Raw genomic sequence first — 21,756 nt, 5'->3', positions numbered from 1 at the left:
GGCGCCCACAACCGCGCCCAGCTAATTTTTTGTATTTTTAGTAGAGACGAGGTTTCACTGTGGTCTCGATCTCCTGACCTTGTGATCCGCCCGCCTCGGCCTCCCAAAGTGCTGGGATTACAGGCGTGAGCCACCGCGCCCGGCCTAAAATATTTTTTAATCTGTTTATGTAGAAATAGGATCTTCCCATGATGCCCAGGCTGGTCTTAAACTCCTGGGGTCAAGCAATCTTCCCCCCTCGGCCTCCCAAAATGCTGGGATTACAGGTATGAGCCACCTCGCCTGGCCTCCTTATTTATCAAATACTGTTTCTGGGCCAGGCACGGTGGCTCATGCCTGTAATCCCAGCACTTTGGGAGGCTGAGGCGGGCAGATCACGAGGTCAGGAGTTTGAGACCAGCCTGGCCAACATGGTGAAACCCCATCTCTACTAAAAATACACAAATTAGCTGGGTGTAATCCCAGCTACTCGGGAGGCTGAGGTAGGAGAATCACTTGAACCCGGGAGGCAGAGGTTGCAGTGACCCAAGATTGTGCCACTGCACTCCAGTCTGGGCAACAGAGTGAGACTCTGTCTCAAAACAAAAAACAAAAAACAAACAAAAAAAACTGTTTCTGGAGGTCCCTGCCTCAAGAGTTGTTGCTATCATTTGTTCCATCTGTTTTTTCAGTCCAAATGACTTCTCTTTGGGCACTAGATATCCTCACCTCTTCCTCCTTCTCTTCTAGGGTAAATAATAATAATAATAATAATAATTATTATTATTATTATTATTATTTTGAGACAAGGTCTCACTTTGTTGCCCAGGCTGAAGTGCAGTGGCGTGATCCCAGCTCACTGCAGCCTCCATCTCCCCGGGTTCAAGTGACCCTCCCACATCAGCCTCCCGAGTAGCTGGGACTACAGGCGCATGCCACCACGCCAGGATAATTTTTGTATTTTTTGTAGAGACGGGGTTTTGCCATGTTGCCCCGGCTGCTCTTGAACTCCTTAGCTCAAGTGATCCACCCGCCTCGGCCTCCCAAAGTGCTGGGATTACAGGCGTGAGCCACCGAGNACAAATTAGCTGGGTGTAATCCCAGCTACTCGGGAGGCTGAGGTAGGAGAATCACTTGAACCCGGGAGGCAGAGGTTGCAGTGACCCAAGATTGTGCCACTGCACTCCAGTCTGGGCAACAGAGTGAGACTCTGTCTCAAAACAAAAAACAAAAAACAAACAAAAAAAACTGTTTCTGGAGGTCCCTGCCTCAAGAGTTGTTGCTATCATTTGTTCCATCTGTTTTTTCAGTCCAAATGACTTCTCTTTGGGCACTAGATATCCTCACCTCTTCCTCCTTCTCTTCTAGGGTAAATAATAATAATAATAATAATAATTATTATTATTATTATTATTATTTTGAGACAAGGTCTCACTTTGTTGCCCAGGCTGAAGTGCAGTGGCGTGATCCCAGCTCACTGCAGCCTCCATCTCCCCGGGTTCAAGTGACCCTCCCACATCAGCCTCCCGAGTAGCTGGGACTACAGGCGCATGCCACCACGCCAGGATAATTTTTGTATTTTTTGTAGAGACGGGGTTTTGCCATGTTGCCCCGGCTGCTCTTGAACTCCTTAGCTCAAGTGATCCACCCGCCTCGGCCTCCCAAAGTGCTGGGATTACAGGCGTGAGCCACCGAGTCCTGGGGTAAACTACTGATTCCCTAAACCAACTAGGAACATTCTCTTGCCTTTAATTTAGCTATTCCCTTTTCCTGCAGACAAAGCCACCAATTCTTCATGTCAGATATTCCACCTGCCCACTCGGGCTTTTCAGGGAAGGCTGAAGTGATTGACAACAACAGACAGCAGTCTTCTGACTGCATTTGCTCTCCTTGACCTCTGGCAAAAACAAGAATTGGTGGCTGCCAAGTGGTTAGTTCCAGGTGAGTTTCACTGACAGCATCAGGTAGGCCCAAGAGCACAGGCAAGTAGAATACAAAAATTCACATTTCCTTCAAAAAGGACACAACTTTTTGCTTTTCCTTCTTTGGGTTTTCCAGCTGACTCCTTTCTCCCTCTGGCCAATTTTACCCCATCCTTAGACAGTCCCTACCCTTACTGCCCTTTTCCAAATTGCAGTCTTCAGCCCCAGCATGTGCCAAGTCAAGCCCTCTCACCTGTTCTAGTCTAAATACTGTCTACTTCCATCAGGACCCTTCAACCCCATTTGAAAGGGACAGAACAACCTTTCCAGAACACCAAGTACAAACACACAAATCACTTCTGCCTTACGGATCCCTGGAGGCTAAAGAATGGCTGAGAGTTATGGTTGCAAATGTTTTTGATCATCCACACATCAAACCCTTATAAGAACTTTCAGCATATGTATATTTGCTCATATTATGTGCACATACTAACTTGAACTTTGTAAAACACACACAAAAAAACTTTTTTTTTTTTTGAGATGGAGTCTTGCTCTGTCACCCAGGCTGGAGTGCAGTGGCATGATCTCAGCTCACTGCAACCTCCGCCCCACCCCGGGTTCAAGAGATTGTCCTGCCTCAGCCTCCCAAGTAGCTGGGAATACAGGCGCACACCACCACGCCCGGCTAATTTGTTTGTATTTTTAGTGGAAGCGGGGTCTCACCGTGTTATCCAGGATGGTCTCGATCTCCTGACCTTGTGATCCACCCGCCTCAGCCTCCCAAAATGCTGGGATTACACGTGTGAGCCACCGCACCTGGGTAACAGAGTGAGACCCTGTCTCTAAATAAATAAATAAATAAACTTTTAAAATAAATTTAAATATCAATAAATTAATTAAAAGTATATTATTTGGCTGGGCGCAGTGGCTCACGCCTGTAATCCCAGCACTTAGGGAGGCTGAGGCCGGTGGATAGTTTGAGGTCAGGAATTCGAGACCAGCCTGGCCAACATGGCAAACCCTGTCTCTACTAAAAAATATAAAAATTAGGCCGGGCGCGGTGGCTCAAGCCTGTAATCCCAGCACTTTGGGAGGCCGAGACGGGCGGATCACGAGGTCAGGAGATCGAGACCATCCTGGCTAACACGGTGAAACCCCGTCTCTATTAAGAAATACAAAAAACTAGCCGGGCGAGGTGGCGGGCGCCTGTAGTCCCAGCTACTCGGGAGGCTGAGGCCGGAGAATGGCGTGAACGCGGGAGGCGGAGCTTGCAGTGAGCTGAGATCCGGCCACTGCACTCCAGCCTGGGCGGCAGAGCGAGACTCCGTCTCAAAAAAAAAAAAAAATAAAAAAAAAAATAAAAATTAGCCGGGTGGTAGTGGCGCATGCCTGTACCTCTCAGCTACTCAGGAGGCTGAGGCAGGAGAATCGCTTGGATCCGGGAGGTGGAGGTTGCAGTGAGCCAAGCTTAGGCCACTGCACTCCAGCCTAGGCGACAGAGCGAGACCCTGTCTCAAAAATAAATAAATAAATAAATAATAAAATCAAATGTATATTATTTATTTGAAACATTAGAGACATGGGTGGTTTTGTTCAGTTTTTTTTTTTTTTTTTTTTTTCACATCTGCAACCATGTGTCTTGTGCACCTACCTGCGGCAAATACCTCCGACTCCATCAGTCTTGACAAGAGGTTGAAGTGTGCAGATTGATTCCAGTTGCCCCAACAAGCTTTGGGAACATATGATCCCCCTTCGCTCTGCACCTCTGTACTGTCTTCCGACACTCTTTCTACACGTTCCCATCATATTTGTCCCCAACCTTCTGTCTTCTATTCCTTTACCACGAAGCCTCCGCACCTTGCTAGTGGCGCCAAAGTTTGGAAAGGCAGACAAGTTCACTTAATGTTCCACGATATAGAAATTGGCCCTTGGCCGGGCGCGGTGGCTCAAGCCTGTAATCCCAGCACTTTGGGAGGCCGAGACGGGCGGATCACGAGTTCAGGAGATCGAGACCATCCTGGCTAACACGGTGAAACCCCGTCTCTACTAAAATACAAAAAAAAAAAAAAAATTAGCCGGGCGAGGTGGCGGGCGCCTGTACTCCCAGCTACTCGGGAGGCTGAGGCAGGAGAATGGCGTGAACCCGGGAGGCGGGGCTTGCAGTGAGCTGAGATCCGGCCACTGCACTCCAGCCTGGGCAACAGAGCCAGACTCCGTCTCAAAAAAAAAAAAAAAAAAAAAGAAAAAGAAATTGGCCCTCGCCGGGCGCAGTGGCTCACGCCTGTAATCCCAGAACTTTGGGAAGCCGAGGCGGACGGCTCACGAGGTCGGGAGTTCGAGACCAACCTGGCCAACATGGTGAAAGCCCGTCTCTACTAAAAAATACAAAAATTAGCCGGGCGTGGGGGCGGGCGCCTGTAATCTCAGCTATGCGGGAGGCTTAGGGAGGAGAATGGCTTGAACCCGGGAGGCGGAGGTTGCAGCGAGCTGAGATCGTGCCACTGCACTCCAGCCTGGGCGACAGAGCGAGACTCAGTGTCAGAAGATAAATAGAAAAAGGCGCTCGGTCAATGCTTGAACGAAAGGAGGAACTCCGCACAGAAGCCGGCGTCCAGGTCGGTCAAACTCAGCCCTGAGGCCCCAGGGCTGGGCACCCTGAGCGGCAACGTGGCCAAAACCCTAACCCCGGGCTCACAGCCCTAGCGGCAGCCCACGGGCGCCCCAGCCCTGCTAACGGCTAACCCTCTGTCCCACTGCCTTTAGAGGTCGCAGCGTAATCGGGAATGCCTGGGGCTCCCTCCCAGAGCGGGTCGCCCTAGCAATCACAACAAGTTCAGATGCGCTGCCAAGCGATTGGTCCAGGCAGCGCCGGGCGCCGACCAGCTTACCCGCACCGCGCCCGCGCCCGCGCGGGCGCGTCATTCCCAGAGACGTCACAACCGGTCGGAACCCAGCGAGCCGCTGGAGTTGAGCGGGACGCTGAGGGAGGGGTGGGGCCCTGACGCGCTGGGCGGGGAAGGGCGGGGCCTCGGTGGGGCGGGGCCCTGACGGGCCGAGCTCGCGGGCGTCTGCTGGCCCGGCAGACGCTGCAGCTGAGCTGCGCCGTGGCTGTGGCAGGTGAGAGCCTCCGGAAGGGAGGCGGCCTCTGGCCCCGACCCCGCTCCGCGATCGCCCACTCGGGCGCCCGGTCGGGCCTGGCAGGGAAGGGCCGCCGCCGCTCGTTCGCGAGGCCTGGCGGGGCCGCGGGGCCCAGGAATGTCGTAAGGTGCTCCCCCAGACCCCGAGACGGCCCGAGCGGGTCGCCGCCTGTGGGACGGCGGCGTGCCCTTCCTTTCCTCCCTCCCAGGTCCGCGCCAGAGCTCTGCTAACGACCCGTCCGACAACTTCCGGACTCCCAGGTACGGAGGAGCCCTTGCCAGTTACCCCGAACACCTGGCCGGTGTGGAAGGGCCGGGACTCCCTCCCCTGACTTGGGGGTGCATCTGCTCAAACTCTGTCGGCCCCTCAAGCAGAAGTGGTGTGGGATCTGGGCCAAACCCCTCTTAGAGTGAGTCAGAGCCACCAGCCCTACTGGAGGGATGGGGCATGGGGTGAATGGCCCCTAGCCTTTCCCTTCTGACTGGTTCGTATCACCCTGGTGGCTTCAGCCCTGGTGCCTTCATCTTAGCTCCTCTACTTTGCTTCTCCTACCCCACTGGTTTTCCTGCCTCCCTCTTCAGAGATAAGACACATGGCTGGACCAAGGCCTCCAGGGTAAGTGACCCGAACTTCAAGCCAGCAGAGACCATGTCATCCTAAGCTAGGGATAGGGGAGGCTCGCCGGGATGAACTTTTGGCTTAACCTAACCTCTGCTCCCTACTTCTGCCTTTCACCCCAGTCTCAGATGACGGGAGGCCAGTGCCAAAGTGATAGGATCTACAGAGGCAGTCCTCTTCTAGGACCGGGACACAACAGTGCATGAGGCAACTGACAGGGGTGATGTAAAGCTGTTGCGTCTCCAGCCTGGTTGCCCCAGTTCTAGCAGGTGATGTGACACTACAGTGGTCGCTGCCCAAATTGAGAAATGGAAGGAGGTGCTGCTGGTCCCTAGAAACACTCATAGTTCCATTGGGATTTTGAGGCTCTGGTAGGGGCGCATGTGAGCATGGAGGGGAGCCCTGGACTCTGAGCACAGCCTCTCAGATATTTCACAGTGGCTCTGGGAGTCTCAAAGTCTGGGACCAGTGGGAGCTCTGACAAAAGGAGAAGAAAGCCCCCCAGTAGACATGTGGCTCTGTCTGATCCATTCCTGCTGCCCATTCTGGCAACTTCCCTGGGGAGGGAGGACCTGCTTCCCAGCAGGACCCTCATCGAGTCACTGTAGGGGCAGGTAGAGCAGGCCAGGGAGCCACAGCCAAACGGCACTCAAGGGCCAGCACTAGGCATTGCCTCTCCATTCCTGAGTGTGGGGCAAGGGTCCCTGCTGAGTTTTACTCTTAGCAGCAGGTTTCCAGATCCCCATGCTCCTGGGTTCTTGACTGCACGCCCTCACCAGCTGCCTCTCTGTGTCCCTTACCTCCTCAGGGAGAGCCCTGCCATCAAGGAAGGCAGCACAGGACTGGGACCCACCCATGAATCCTTCTCAGGACAACCCAACAGCACCAGTGGGGATGTTCTCCTAAGCCACAGAGGGCCTGGGCACGCATCCACCCTCCAGGAAGAGCCATGGTGTTAATGCAGGGCAGGGGCAGCTCTCAGCAGTGGCCTGGTCTGGGAGGCGAGGATGGTGGCACAGGTCCCTTAGGCATGCTCAGAGCTGCCCTGCTGCTCATCAGCCTGCCGTGGGGGGCCCGAGGGACAGCCAGCAGCAGCCTCAGCACTGCTGGGGGTCACACTGTGCCGCTGACTGGGGGCCGCTACTTGAGCATTGGAGATGGCTCTGTGATGGAGTTTGAGTTTCCCGAGGAGAGTGAGGGCATCATTGTGATCTCCAGCCAGTACCCAGGCCAAGCCAACAGGACGGTGCCCAGCCCCATGCTCAGGGTTACATCCCTGGACACAGAGGTGCTGACCATCAAGAACGTGAGTGCCATAACCTGGGGAGGTGGGGGTGGCTTTGTGGTGAGCATCCACTCAGGCCTGGCTGGGCTGGCCCCACTCCACATCCAGCTCCTGGACGCCCATGAGGCCCCGCCCACACTGATCGAGGAGCGGAGAGACTTTTGCATCAAGGTCTCACCTGCTGAAGACGCCCCCGCCACCCTCAGCACTGACCTGGCCCACTTCTCGGAAAACCCAATACTCTACCTACTCCTGCCTCTTATCTTTGTCAACAAGTGTTCGTTTGGGTGCAAAGTGGAACTCGAGGTTCTGAAGGGGCTCATGCAGAGCCCCCAGCCCATGCTGCTGGGCCTCCTGGGCCAGTTTCTGGTCATGCCCTTGTACGCTTTCCTCATGGCCAAAGTCTTCATGCTGCCCAAGGCCCTGGCTCTGGGCCTCATCATTACCTGCTCATCGCCTGGCGGCGGAGGGAGCTACCTCTTCAGCCTCCTTCTTGGAGGGGACGTCACCCTGGCCATCTCCATGACTTTCATCTCTACGGTGGCTGCCACTGGTTTCTTGCCTCTGTCTTCAGCCATCTACAGCCACCTGCTCAGCATCCATGAAACACTCCACGTGCCCATCTCCAAAATCCTGGGCACCCTGCTGTTCATCGCCATCCCCATAGCAGTGGGCGTGCTGATCAAGTCCAAGCTCCCCAAGTTCTCCCAGCTGCTGCTGCAGGTCATCAAGCCCTTCAGCTTTGTGCTCCTCCTGGGCGGCCTTTTCCTGGCCTATCGCATGGGGGTCTTCATCCTGGCAGGCGTCCGGCTACCCATCGTACTGGTGGGTATCACAGTGCCCCTGGTTGGCCTGTTGGTGGGCTACTGCCTGGCCACATGTCTGAAGCTGCCTGTGGCCCAGCGGCGGACGGTCAGCATTGAGGTAGGGGTGCAGAACAGCCTGCTGGCCTTGGCCATGCTGCAGCTATCCCTCCGCCGCCTTCAAGCTGACTATGCCTCCCAGGCCCCCTTCATTGTGGCGCTGAGCGGCACCTCCGAGATGCTGGCCTTGGTCATTGGCCACTGCATCTACAGTAGCCTGTTCCCAGTTTCCTGAGGCCTCTGGGTCAAGCTTTCATCAGCCCCAGCCCCCACACTCCACCAAAGTTCTCATGCACTATGCACTCAGAAAAATCCAGGCTTATTTTTTTTACTGATTTTTTATTCTCCAGCTTTCAGTGCCACAGAGGCCATGCTGAGTTAGGTAGGTGGGCGCTGCCCAGAAAATATATTTCAATAAAACAGAGAAGCAAGCTTGGGTCCCTTCTAATCTTTGCCCTTTGGGGCCTGGGCGTGGGGGTAGAAAGAGTGTGCTGGGTAGGTGTGGACCAGGGTGGAGGGCCAGCTTGGGTGACACGGTGACCCCTGCATAGGCTTTCTCTATCAGCCCTCCCCGGGCGTGTCCCCACTGTAGGAGAGGTGGGAGGATGAGGGCAGAGGCTGGCCCCCCTACCCCCTCTCAAGCTCAGTGGGGTGTTTCGCAGCCAGACCAGAAAGGAGGAGCCAGAAAGCCACCAGGCAGGGAGCCGGGGGGGGCCGTCTGTGGGTATGCAGGGCCAGGTTCCGCCAGCAGTAACGGCGCGTGGGGTGGTCCAGGCAGTCTGCGGGGGCGAGCGTACCTTCTGGCCCTTCCTTCTCCATTCCCTAGCTCCCAGATGACGCCAACCTGGCCCGACTAGTTCCTGCTCCCAACTCCCCGGCGCTGTTGCTTTGGGAGGGGTCCGCCGGCCAGGGCGGTCGCTGCGCGTGTGCTAGGCGGGACCCCAGGGGCACTCCTCCCGGGGTGCAACTGGGCCGGGGGGCAGGGCCGGGGCGTGGACGAGGCAGGAGGGCGGGGCCGGGAAGCGCGGGCGGCGGGCGCGCCCCTCTCGCTGCTTCCGGCGGCGGCGGGCGGTTCCAGCGCGCGCCCGGGGCGGCGGCGCGCGGCGGGGGGGTGGTTGGGGTGCGCGCCGGCCCGAGTGGACGCCGTCGCGACCGCCATGCAGCTGACGGTGAAGGCGCTGCAGGGCCGGGAGTGCAGCCTGCAGGTAGGGTCCCCGGGCCGGGCGGCCGGGTCCGGCGCGCTCTCTCGTCGGCTCCTGGCAGGGTGACCAGCAGGGCCAAGGGCGGGCACGGGGCGGCCGGGCCGGGGACTGGGAGCCGGGAGAGCTGCCCTCGGGAGCGGACGCGTGGGCTTCGCCGTCTGGGGACCGCGGCCTCAACCCTTGCCTCCCACCCTCCGCGCGGCCAGGTGCCAGAGGACGAGCTGGTGTCCACGCTGAAGCAGCTGGTCTCCGAGAAGCTGAACGTCCCCGTGCGCCAGCAACGGCTGCTGTTCAAGGGCAAGGCCCTGGCAGGTACCCAGGGAGAGGAGACGCCCAGGGAGCCCCGCAGGAAGCGGGACTGGGGTGCGCGGGCCGAGGCCGGCAGCCGTGTAATGGGTCGGGGTGCCGGCGCCAAGCGCCACATGACCCCAAGGGAGGCGGCCGCATGCCTCACTGCCGGATGCCGCAGCGCTCCGCTCCCGCCGCCCGAGGCGGTCTCGCGTCCCGGGCCACCCCTACGGCGGCGGAGGAGGAGGAACCCATCGATCTGTCTTTGGCAGATGGGAAACGACTCTCGGATTATAGCATCGGGCCCAACTCCAAGCTCAACCTAGTGGTCAAACCCCTGCAGAAGGTGCTAGTAGAAGAAGGCGAGGCCCAGAGGCTGGCCGACTCCCCACCCCCGCATGTCTGGCAGCTAATCTCCAAAGTCTTGGCCCGCCACTTCAGTGCGGCAGATGCCAGCAGGGTCCTGGAACAGCTACAGAGGGTGAGAAGGGTAACCCTGGGTATCCTCTCCAGGCCCAGCTCCTCCCAGCCCCTACCTCTGTTGCAGTGTATGGCTCCCCACTGGCAGCCCCTGAATCTTCCTGCCCTTCTCTCCCCAGGATTACGAGAGGTCCCTGAGCCGCCTGACGCTGGACGACATCGAACGGTTGGCCAGCCGCTTTCTGCACCCTGAAGTGACTGAGACGATGGAGAAGGGCTTCTCCAAATAGCATTCTCGGAGCATGGGGAGGTGCCCAGTGCCAGGCCACAGCAGCATGTCACACTAAGTGTGTTCATCTGTTGTAGTTGGGCTCATAATAATAGCTGGCATGTACCTGGCTCTGGCCACGTGCTAGGCACTCCTCACAGCTTGACCTGGGTTTGCTTCCACACCCTCAGAAGAGGTGAGCCAGCACAGCAGAGGCACTGGCGATGAAGTGGCGGAGCCCCAGTCGGAATCCAGCGGCTTCTGAAAGTGCCTTGGTGTGAGAAGGAGGAAGGGGCTGCTTGGAGAGCTGGGCTCTGGCATGTCATGTTTAGCCCACTGAGAATATACCCTCAGGTGACTCCTTCCCAATCCTGAAAGGGAAAGCAGCTGTCACCTGACCTCTGGCGGGTCCAACATAGCCTTCAGCTTACCTCTGCAGGAGGCCAAGTGACAGCCAGCCCTGGAACCACCACACCCCCACCAGCTGCTGCAGCCAGTGTGCTTTCAACAAATGAAAAAGCAGGTTGGGGGCAGGGAGTCAGCAAGTCACCCCAGCTCTGTGATGTGACTTCGGGGGAGTCTCAGTGCCACTTTGGTCCCCAGCCACGGACTTTATACAGTGAGGGCCACTCCCCGACCTGAGTCAGTGTCCTTCGTCTCACAGTGCCCCCCTCCCTTCTGTTCAGTAAACAAACTGAAGCCAAAAGCGAAGCAGTGGCCAAGTGTGACCCAGAGATGGGGTGTCCTGGCCCTTAGTGACACAGCTCCTCTCTGGGCACCCTGTCTGCTTGTCTCCTCCAGGAAGCATTAGGGCTGATGGGTGACTCAGCAAGGCAATGTCAGAACTGGGACTGGGCATAGGCCTTTGTCCTCGTCCCCAGCACTCGCCTCCCTGTGGAAGATGAACACATCCCAGCCCCCTGTGTACAGGCGCTCCCTTCGTGTGCTCCTTGTTGCCTGAGAGGAAACCTTGGGGTGCCAGGGTGGGGACAGAAACATGGGCTGGGTTCCGGTTCCTTCTCCACTGTGCCCTGTGCATGGGCACAAGAGGACATCTAGCCACCTGCTCCTTGGAGGCCCCCAGGGGTGGTAGAGGCTAGAAGGAAGCCACAGCAGGAGGACGCCACTTTGGGCCCTCCACCCTTGCCAAGTGAGCCGCTCACAGTGTGGTCGGGGCTGCACGTGCTGGAGGCCCTCCTGCCTGGGCCTGATGGGGCAAATATTGGGTCCCCGGGCTGGAAAGATGGACAGAGGCCCAATGGGTGAAGGCTTTGAAGAGCACACAGAAGCCCCTGGCCCCTCACGAGAGCTGGAGAGCCATGTATATGGCTTCAAAGCCACCTATGGCAGGGACACACTTGTGAGCATGGGCGGCCTGCAGCGCAGGTGATACATTTGCCAGTGCTCTTGTTTGCGTGCTGCCAGGAAATTGATTTTGGAAAATGAAATAACATTAAAGGTGAATGTGAGACTTCCACTTTTATCCAAAAGGAGCTATATTAGCTAGGCTGTTTCTGATATCCAATCATTGGTTTAACAATAAAGGCAATTTGTTTAATCAGTAACGGAAATTTCTTGGCTTATGAAAGTGAAAAGCCCAGTGGTATCGGCATTGGCAGCAGGGGAGCAATTCTTCCAGTGTCTTCCTGCCTCCCTCTGCGTTTGTGTCTGCCACACCCCAGGCCACCACCTCCAAGGATGAAAAGGTGGCTGCCTGCAGCTTCCACAGAATCCCTCCCTCACTGCCAGAGCAGCGCCTTCTCTGGAGCACCTCTGCTGTCTCAGATGCCTCCAGCAAATAAACACCCTTCTTGTTGGTTGGAACTGGATTGTGCGTCCAATCATTTTGGCCGGGGTAGGGGGTGATTATCCGTCAGGGCTGGCTCCCTGGAGCTAGGCATGGGGTCACTTCCCTGGACACACATGGGCTGTGCAAGGGACAGAAGGCTCTGGGGGAGGGCTGGATGAATGGATGTCCTCAATGGTGGCAGCAAATGGCAGCTGTCCACTACAGGGGAAATGCATGTGTCATATCAGGGCCACCTTACAGGTAGTGGAGGAGAGGGCTGGAGGCATCAAGATCACACAGGGAAAGCATTTCCTGAGGCTTGGGTTAGGGAAGGCACCAGAGAGAGGAAACACTGCAGGGATGGGAGACAGGAAGTGGGGGGATTATTAGAGGACACTGGGGACTCTGCATGAAGATGGAGCAGCCACAGGGTGCAGCCCCCCAATGCTGAGATCCTTTAACGGGGGTCAGAATGTTTACTGCAGGTGCTGTGCCCCGCTGAGCCAACTGTCGGCCCTGAAAGGTAGCGCCAAGTCATCCACTGCCCCCTGCCCGGTGAAGGGCCCTGAGATCCACCACCTGCCCCTCAGGGAGGGGTCTCGGGACAGTTTCTGATCCTGCGGCCATAGTGTGACTACGATGACATCAGGAGATAGCAGCTCTCTCTGTATCACTTCTTGGGGGAGCTCATCTAGCTTTGTTTCTATCTCTGTGCTTCACTCCCATGTATATGTCTCATCCCAGCCTCTCTCCTGAGCTCCAGCCCATGTCTTCCAGACAGCGCCTGACTTTGCTGCAGACACCCTGCTCATCACTGAGTGCCCCCTGTGTCCCAAGTGCTGGCAATCCTGAGACTGGACGACGCAGTCCCTTCCCTCTTGGCACTCACGTCCAGCACTGGCCAGCTCCTCAGCACACACATTTTCTCCATGACCCACCTGGATGAATGGCAATGCCACTCAGCCAGGCTTCTGAGGGAGCAGGAGGCCATCTTTGCCTCTCCCAACTAGCCATTCTCCACAGGTAATCAGGCAAGAATATTTTTGGAAGCATCCAAGGCAGCTGATACTGTATCCTTTCCTCCTCTGACCACACTCACCCCCAGCCCCGCATCTAGCGGCTGGCAGGGTCAGGCTGCCCCACTGCTGGGGAGGCTGTTTGATCACATGGCCCAGGTGGCGGCTGCCAGATCTCTCCCCTGTAAAGATGCAGTTTCCCTTCCTGATTCACAGGTAATTTGGGGTAATATTTTGAGACTTTGTGAATATCCTGTCCCCAACAACCTTTCAGCTAATGCTTTTGCCATCCAGTGACAATCCTTGCCTGAATCAATTTTTTTTTTTTGAGACGGAGTCTCGCTCTGTCGCCCAGGCTGGAGTGCAGTGCAAGCTCCGCCTCCCAGGTTCACGCCATTCTCCTGCCTCAGCTTCCCGAGTAGCTGGGACTACAGGTGCCCGACACCATGCTCAGCTATTTTTTTTTTTTTTTTTTTTTGGTATTTTTAGTCGAGACGGGGTTTCACCGTGTTAGCCAGGATGGTCTTGATCTCCTCACCTCATGATCTGCCTGCCTCGGCCTCCCAAAGTGCTGGGATTACAGGCGTGAGCCACTGTGCCCGGCAATTTTTTTTTTTTTTTGAGACGGAGCCTCACTCTGTCACTCAGGCTGGAGTACAATGGCGTGGTCTTGGGTCACTGCAATCTCTGCCTCCTGGGTTCAAGAGATTCTCCCGCCTCAGCCTCCTGAGTAGCTGATACTACAGGTGCACGCCACCACACCCGGCTAATTTTTTTTGTACTTTTGGTAGAGATGGGGTTTCAGTGTGTTGGCCAGGCTGATCTCAAACTCCTGACCTCGCAATTCACTTGCCTTGGCCCCCCAAAGTGCTGGAATTTCAGGCGTGAGCCACTGCACCTGGCTATCCTGAATCAATTATTAAGTTAATAACAATTAATTATTACATTAATGATAATAACGGTTGCAAAATGGTAATTTTCTGATAGTTTTTTCTACAGCTATTACTCGCCATTTCCCTATGAAAACCTTTCCTTTATCTCTGCTTTATTTCCTGAACATCATGGACTTTTTCGTTTGTTTGTTTGATTGAGATAGAGTCTCACTCTGTTACTTATGCAGAGTGCAGTGGCTAGATCATAGCTCACTGTAGCCTCGACTTCCTGGGCTCAAGAAATCCTCCTGCCTCAGCCTCCCTAGTAGCTGGGACCACAGGCACATACTGTCACAGCCGGCTAATTTTTTTTTTTTTTTTTAGACAGAGTTTTGCTCTTGTTGCCCAGGCTGGAGTGCACAATGGCGCAACCCGGGCTCACTGCAACCTCCGCCTCCTGGGTTCAAGCGATTCTCCTGTCTCAGCCTCCCGAATACCTGGGATTACAGGCTCCTGCCACCACAACTGGCTAATTTTTGTATTTTTAGTAAAGATGGGGTTTCACCATGTTGGCCAGGCTGGTCTCAAACTCCTGACCTCAGGTGATCCATCCATCTTGGCCTCCCAAAGTGCTGGGATTATAGGAGTGAGCCACCATGCTAGGCCTGGCTAAAATTTAATAATTTTATTTATTTTTTTTTTTTGGTAGAGACCGGGTCTCACTATGTTGCTCAGGCTAATCTCGAACTCCTGGCCTCAAGTGATCCTCCTCCCTCAGCGTCCAAAAGTTCTGGGATGACAGGCTTGAGTCAAGACACCTGGCCAAGCCAATTCTTTTTTTGTGGGGTGGGGGGTGGGTAGAAATACTATGTGGTGGGGCACGGTAGCTCATGCCTTAATCTCAGCGCTTTGGGAGGCTGAAGCGGGTAGATCACTTGAGCCCAGGAGGTGGAGACCAGCACAGGTAACATAGTGAAAACCCACCTCTACCAAAAGATACAAAAATTAGGGGTGGGGGAGAAAAAAATTACAAAAATTAGCTGAGCGTGCTGGCACACAGCTGTACCACACCTGTAGTCCCAGCTACTCGGGAGGCTGAGGTGGGAGAATCGCTTGAGTTCAGGAGGTGGAGGCTGCAGTGAGCTGAAATCGCGCTGGTGCACTCCAGCCTGGGCAACAGAGTGAGTCTCTGTCTCAAAAAAAGGAAAGAAGGAAGGAAGGGAGGGAGGGAGGGAGGGAAAGAATAAATACTATATAGTAAATTGAAATGGGCAAATGTGGTGAAGAATGGCTGCGGATACTGAGTTACACTGGTGATCCTGAAGGCCTCTTGGAGGTGACATTGGAGACAAGGTCCTGATGACGAGGAGGAGCTAGCCCATGGGAAAGTTTGGGGACAGTCTTACAAATAGAAGAGTAAGTGCAAAGGGCTGGGGTCAGGCTGCCCTTGGTCGGAAGCAGAGAGAAGGTCCCAGCGGCCACAAAGAATGAGGGAGCAGGCAGGTGGGGTAAGAGGCAAGGGAAGGAGCTGGGAGTTAGGTCACAGTGGACTTTTAGAAGATAGACCAAGGAGTTTGGACTTTAGTCAAGTGCAAAGGGAAATCATTTTAGGGTTTTAAGCAGGGATGTGATCCCATGCATTTTTTTTTTTTTTTTTTTTTTTTGGAGGGAGTCTCACTCTGTTGCCCAGGCTAGAGTGCAGTGGCACAATCTCAGCTCACTGAAACCTCCACCTTCTGGGTTCAAGTGATCCTCCTGCCTCAGCCTCCTGAGTAGCTGGGATTACCGGCGTGCACCACCACACCCAGCTAAGTTTTGTATTTTTAGTAGAGATGGGGTTTCACCATGTTGGTCAGGCTGGTCTGGAACTTCTGACCTCAAGTGATCTGCCTGCCTTGGCCTCCCAAAGTGCTGGGATTACAGGCATGAGCCACCGCGCCCAGCCCCATGCAATTTAAATTAGAATTAAAAAGTCGGCCGGGCGCGGTGGCTCAAGCCTGTAATCCCAGCACTTTGGGAGGCCGAGGCGGGCGGATCACGAGGTCAGGAGATCGAGACCATCCTGGCTAACATGGTGAAACCCCGTCTCTACTAAAAATACAAAAAACTAGCCGGGCGTGGTGGCGGGCGCCTGTAGTCCCAGCTACTCGGAGGCTGAGGCAGGAGAATGGCCTGAACCTGGGAGGCGGAGCTTGCAGTGAGCCGAGATCGCGCCACTGCACTCCAGCCTGGGTGACAGAGCGAGACTCCGTCTCAAAAAAAAAAAAAAAAAAAAAAAAAAAGTCATTCTGCGGTGTGGTGAATAGGTTGTAGAGGGGAAAGTGTAAAAGAGAATCAGCCAGGAAGCTGTTGAGGGCGGACAAGGAAAGATGCTGGCTTCCACTGCAGACTAGCAGTGGAGAGCAAGAAGTGGGCTGATGTGGAACCTACTTCAGAGGGAAACCCAACAGGATTTGCTGATATAGTTCAGTGTTCAATCCTTCCTTATGACTGCAAAGGAGGAAAATAGGTTGTCCAAACATGACAAACACTGTTGGAAATTTTATGTCACTTCATTTATTCATTTTTTATTTGCATTATTTTTCTTTTTGAGACAGAGTCTCCCTCTGTCGCCCAGGCTGGAGTGCAGTGGTGTGATCTCGGCTCACCACAACCTCCACCTCCCGGTTTCAAGTGATTCTCCTGTCCCAGCCTCCCGAATAGCGGGGACTACAGGCACGCACCACCACATGCAGCAAATTTTTGTATTTTTAGTAGAGACGGGTGTTTCACCATGTTGGCCAGGATGGTCTTGAACTCTTGACTTCAAGTGATCCACCCGCCTCGGCCTCCCAAAGTGCTGGGATTACAGGCATGAGCCACCGTGCCTGGCCTGATGTCACTTTAAATACTTTTTTTTTTTTTTGTATTGTAAATGTCATAAAAGACCACTTTGGAAAAATTGGAGGGAAAACACAAAAAGGAAATTAAAATCACCCACCATACTATTAGCAGAGATCATGAGGATTTACATGTTGCTGTAGTGTTCTAGGATTTCTCTACGTATGTACTGTAAGAGACTAAGTTGGCATTTTCTTTTATTTTTTGAGGCAGGGTCTTGCTCTATCAACCAGGCTGGAGTACAGTGGGGCGACCACGGCTAACTGTAGCCTCTGCCTCCCGGGCTCAGGTTATCCTCCCATCTCAGCCTCCCTAGTAGCTGGGACCACAGGTGTGCACCATCACACCCAGGTAATTTTTGTATTTTTTGTAGAGGCAGGGTTGCCCAGGCTGGTGTCGAACTCCTGGGCTCAAGCAATCAACCCTCCTCAGCCTCCAAGAAGCTAGTTCTACAGGCACGCTCCACTGCACCCAGTTAATTTTTAAAATTTATTTTTGTATTTTTTGTAGAGATGGGGTCTCACTATGTTGCCCATGTTGGTCTTGAACTCCTGGGCTCAACTGATCCTCCTCCCTTGGCCTCCCAAAGTGCTGGGATTACAGGCGGGAGCCACTTTGCCTGGCCTAAACTGGCATTTTCATACTCAAGAGTTGTGCAGTCTGATTTTTCACGTTATATTAGACCTAGACCCACTGCCAGTACTCTCGTTCAAGGCCCTGTCATTTTTCGCCTCCGTGCAGGCCTTCTGCTGACAGGTTCCCGCTCTGCACAGCCCACCCACTCTAAAACGCTTCCTGTAAAATGCAAATCCAATGCTTCACAATCCATGGTGAAGCCTCCTTGGTTGGGCAATGGGGTCGAGGGCGAGCAGTATCCTTGGGGGTTACCCGACCCTGCCACCCTCCCTCCGCGAATCGCAGCATGGATGTTGTGCCACATCTCCTGCGGATCTTGGGTCCAGGTAAGAAACAGGGCGGGAAGCGTCCAGGCACCCCAGGGCCTCACTGGGGCCCCCAGGGCCGAGGCGGCAGGCCCTGCCAGCGCAGGCGCGCTAGGATCACAAGGTGCGGTTAGGGGCGGAGCCTCGCGGGGTGCGCCTCTGGGCTAGGCGTCCACGGTGTCTTCAAAAGCCCCGTCAGGGCTGGCTTCCTGGGGCCTGACCGATTGTGGGTCAGTTTGCACCAGCGCCCTGGGATCGAGTTACAAGCGAAGGGGCAGAGTTTCTGGAGGAAACCGCAGCCTCTCAACCGCTGACCGGGTCTCAGAAGGCCCCAGGCAGGGCCGCTTGGCGGGAACTGACCACGCGCCAGGCAGGCTCTCCAGGGACCTGCGCAGGCGCGTGTGGAGGGAGTCGTGCGCAGGGGGAGGGGCTTCAGGAAGGAGCCACAGAAAGGGCGGGGCGTGGGGCCTGCGCTTCGTGGGTGGAGTCGGAGCGGCGCGGCGGCGGTCATGCGGGAGGCGGAGGCAGACGCAGGCGGAGGCGCAGATGGCGGGGATGGCCAGGGTGGCCACAGCTGCCCTGGGGGCGCGGACACAGCTGCAGCTCCGGCCAGTGGAGCTCCCCCACCGCACGCGCCAGGTCCCGGCAGAGACGCCGCGTCTGCGGCCAGGGGGCCAGGAATGCGGCCGCACATATTGTGTCCTTTCCGAGGGGAGGCCAAGGAACGGTCTGGGGGCTGCTTGCGGCGGGGCGAGGGCAGGACTCGGGGAGAAAGAAAGGAGGGCGGGGCGGGGGCCGACGGAAAGGGAAGCAGGGGGACCAGGGGCTGGGGTATACGGTCAGGGGTGGTTGGAGGAGGGGAAGAAATTGAAATGGAGGAACAGAAGCTCTGCCAACGGTGGCCTGGGCGAGGTAAGGAGTGAAGCGGGTGATGCCGGGCAGGGTGACCTGAGAGGGGGCTTCAGAGGAGCAAGAAGGCCTGAGACATAGGCAAAGTCGTATCAGATGGCACCTTAACCGAATGACTCCCAGCACCCTCAGCGTGCCTTTCCCAACCCCCTTGGAGGCGGAAATCGCCCATGGGTCCCTGGCTCCAGATGCCGAGCCCCACCAAAGGGTGGTTGGGAAGGAGCTCACAGTGAGCGGCAGGATCCTGGCCATGTAAGTTCTGAAGGGGACCGGGGTTGGGGTAGGCGGCCGACGGAGACATGGGGAACACCCAAGGATGAGCCCTAAGGAGCGCCAGGTGCGCTGGGCTGGTCTCTGCCTGAGGGGCTGTGTAATGACAGGGCTCCCAAGGGTTTGCTGTAATGGGTGCCTGAGGAGCAGAGCGAGGGACCAGGAGTTGCTACCTTCAATTTGATTTTCTTTTCCCCTTTTAGCCGCTGGAAAGCTGAAGACTGCCGCCTGCTCCGAATTTCCGTCATCAACTTTCTCGACCAGCTTTCCCTGGTGGTGCGGACCATGCAGCGCTTCGGGCCCCCAGTTTCCCGCTAAGCCTGGCCTGGGAAAATGGGGCGAGGTCTCACTTTACCTCTCCTCCTAGGCAGTGCATCATCCATCCTTCCCTAGGGCAGGAATTCCCAGTTGCTACTTTCTTGTGAGGGCCTCATGGTCGGCTTGTACTGGCCTTTGGGTGCTCAGAGGCCCTTTGCTTTATCTGGTTCTTAAATGTTTGTTACTACAGAAAATAAAACTGAGCTACTATTCCAAGTCTGAGTTTATTTTCAGCTGCAGCACCTCCCAATATTCTTGTCGTTGTGCTTGGGTTGCAGGGGAGGTTCCAGAATTCAGATATTCAAGGAGTACGAGGAAATTGAAGACAATTTAGGAAATGGAAGAAAATGAAAATCAATTGGGTTCTGTCATTCGGGATTAACTACTGTCAACATTTTGGAATACTTCCTCAGTTTTACAGTTGCATTTACGTAGTAAATGTGTAACTAATATACACCACATAATATTTGCAAGTTTAGTGTTAAATTTTTTTTCCTTATTTTCAAATCTAACATGAGCTGTTTTCCTGTAATGATCAGTGAAGAAAGTGCTGGGGCAATTGACTAGTGTCTGGGGCAAGGATTTGGCTCCCTGGAAAATACAGTGTCTCCAGCCTTGCTAAACTGAGTCTTAGGGCTCTTTCATAGATTCTATCAGATTTTCTGAGTGGAAAGGAAGAAGTACAACTGTTTTTATTCTCAGAAAACATGGAAATGGTTTGATCCTTTTGCATCTTGTTTTGAAGATGTGCTGTGTGGGACCAGAGCAGCTCTTAGTGTAGGCTTCAGTTTCCCTCTACGGAAGCAACACCACCATTCTGGGCACCCTGGCCAATGCTCCCTAGGTGAACATCAGCTTCTCTATCCTGGTGGATGGGGAAAGCTGCTAGTCCCTGTCCTGCTTGCACACTGGAGTTACCATTCATCCTCTCCTGCTGGGGTGATGGTCTTCCCTGGCCTTGGGTAGCTTCCTCATGTGCCTGTGCTCACCAGTAGTCGTAGTCTGCTCAATACTGGAGCAGGAGCCTCTGTGGATATCCAGGGTTCTTTCCCTGTGCAGCTCTCTTCTCTCTGGTTCTCTGCCCTGCAAACACCAGCTGCTGGGATTCTCTGAATCAGAGTTTCAACTCCTAAAGTCCGAGTGTCTGCCAGGCTCCACCAGGAAACTCCACACACGACACTGGGCCAGCCGCATGACTTACCTTGTTTCCCAGTTCACACACCTCACTGTCCCTCACTGTCCCACAGCCAGTTTCTTTACACTCTGCAGTCCATATATTTTGTCTGGTTTGGGGGGTTCTTTCATGTGGCAGGACATATTCAGTCCCTATTACTCCATATGGAGGAACAGTTTCCCTTTGTAGAATCTGGGGAGCTCTGCCAGTGGTGACGTTGGCACTGGTCTTCAGCTTATGAAGATGACACTTTCCTCTCTCCCTCTCTTTTGCTCTTATTCCTTTCTTCCTTTCTTAATATTTTTTAGACATTAATTATTGATGAATAGTTGACAGTATAGATCTTTCACTTTTTTTTTTTTTTCTTTGAGCCGGAGTTTCACTCTTGTTTCCCAGACTGGAGTGCAATGGTGTGATCTCGGCTCACCGCAACCTCTGCTTCCCGGCTTCAAGCAATTCCCCTGCCTCAGCCTCCCAAGTAGCTGAGATTACAGGCATGCACCACCATGCCCAGCTAATTTTGTATTTTTAGTAGAGACGGGGTTTCTCCATGTTGGTCAGGCTGGTCTCGAACTCCTGACCTCAGGTGGTCCACTGGCCTTGGCCTCCCAAAGTGCTGGGATTACAGGCATGAGCCACCACGCCCAGCCAATCTTTTTTTTTTTTTTTTGATACAGGGTCTGGCTCTGTCACCTAGGCTGGCACAATCATGGCTCACTGCAGCCTTGTTCCCCCAGGCTCAAGCAATCCTCCCACCTCAGCCTTCTGAGTAACTGGGACCACAGGCATGCGCCACTACGCCAGGCTCATTTTTTATTTTTTGTAGAGAGAGGGTCTCGCTATGTTGCCCAAGCTGGTCCTGAACTCCTGGGCTCAAGTGATCTTCCCGCCTGGGCCTCCAAAAGTGCTGGGATGACAAGTGTGAGCCACCACACCTGGCCCCAATTTAGTTCTGTTCCCCTTCCTCTTCCTCTTCCTCTCATGCTTCTGTTAGATTCAATTTCTGAAGGATTTCCCCTGAGGTTAAAAACTGTCTTGTTTTCCTGTGGCTTAGTTGTTATTATCATATGATGGTAATATTTTCAACCATCTCCCTTACCTCTGTCCCCTGTCCAGATGGTTCTGTCTGGGCCGATGGCACAGCTGTCATCCCACAACTTCTCTTTATCCTGGGCTACAATCCAGTCCTGCCTCACACGTCCATCTCTTTATTATTTTACTCCTTATTTGTGCAGTTGGTTGTTACATGGACGTGTCTAGTTTTGGTAAATACCTACAGTCCTGTAACCACCACCACTGTCTGGCACTGTGGCCCCATAGCTGGACAGCTGGAACTGGCAGCTTTTAAACCCAACTCAGGTGGCCTCCAAGCTGTCCAAGCTACCCTATTTAAAATTGCATCTCACTTGGCTGGGCACAGTTGCTCACAACTGTAATCCCAGCATTTTGGGAGGCCAAGGCAGGAGGATCACTTGAGCCCAGGAATTCAAGACCAGCAAGACTCCGTCTCTACTAAAGAAAAAAAAAAAAAAACAGCTGGGTATGGTGGCAAGCACTTGTAATCCTAGCTACTCAGAAGGCTGAGGCAGGAGGATCACTTGAGC

The 21,756-nt window shown here is 54.5% G+C and overlaps 3 protein-coding genes across 10 annotated transcripts; all 3 read left to right on the top strand.

Moving 5' to 3' along the window:
* Positions 1-4,923: 4,923 nt before the first annotated feature.
* On the top strand, positions 4,924-8,241 carry SLC10A3 (solute carrier family 10 member 3). Of its 8 annotated transcripts, none has more exons than XM_025373613.1 (5): positions 4,948-5,018; positions 5,248-5,299; positions 5,549-5,654; positions 5,780-5,926; positions 6,466-8,241. In XM_025373613.1, exon 5 carries the CDS (start codon positions 6,607-6,609, stop codon positions 8,038-8,040), a length of 1,434 nt encoding a protein of 477 aa, XP_025229398.1. In that variant the 5' UTR covers positions 4,948-5,018; positions 5,248-5,299; positions 5,549-5,654; positions 5,780-5,926; positions 6,466-6,606; the 3' UTR covers positions 8,041-8,241. The 8 variants fall into 8 exon arrangements, with proteins under 8 accessions (XP_025229404.1, XP_025229400.1, XP_025229403.1 ...); XM_025373617.1 differs by having other exon boundaries at positions 4,950-5,299; positions 6,466-6,963; positions 7,051-8,241; XM_025373619.1 differs by lacking the exons at positions 5,549-5,654; positions 5,780-5,926 and having other exon boundaries at positions 4,924-5,018; positions 6,466-6,963; positions 7,051-8,241.
* A 640-nt stretch (positions 8,242-8,881) lies between these two features.
* On the top strand, positions 8,882-11,802 carry UBL4A (ubiquitin like 4A). Its single transcript, XM_025372747.1, has 4 exons — positions 8,882-9,010; positions 9,214-9,319; positions 9,568-9,776; positions 9,895-11,802. Exons 1-4 carry the CDS (start codon positions 8,963-8,965, stop codon positions 10,003-10,005), a joined length of 474 nt encoding a protein of 157 aa, XP_025228532.1. The 5' UTR covers positions 8,882-8,962; the 3' UTR covers positions 10,006-11,802.
* Positions 11,803-17,648: 5,846 nt separating this feature from the next.
* Positions 17,649-19,188, top strand: LAGE3 (L antigen family member 3). Its single transcript, XM_025372642.1, has 3 exons — positions 17,649-18,178; positions 18,514-18,642; positions 18,864-19,188. Exons 1-3 carry the CDS (start codon positions 17,991-17,993, stop codon positions 18,976-18,978), a joined length of 432 nt encoding a protein of 143 aa, XP_025228427.1. The 5' UTR covers positions 17,649-17,990; the 3' UTR covers positions 18,979-19,188.
* The last annotated feature ends 2,568 nt before the right edge of the window (positions 19,189-21,756 follow it).

The sequence above is a fragment of the Theropithecus gelada genome, chromosome X (assembly GCF_003255815.1).
Source record: "Theropithecus gelada isolate Dixy chromosome X, Tgel_1.0, whole genome shotgun sequence".
Taxonomy (NCBI): domain Eukaryota; kingdom Metazoa; phylum Chordata; class Mammalia; order Primates; family Cercopithecidae; genus Theropithecus; species Theropithecus gelada.
The sequence above is the reverse complement of the archived record's forward strand: the minus strand, read 5'-3'. Positions and strand labels throughout refer to the sequence as shown.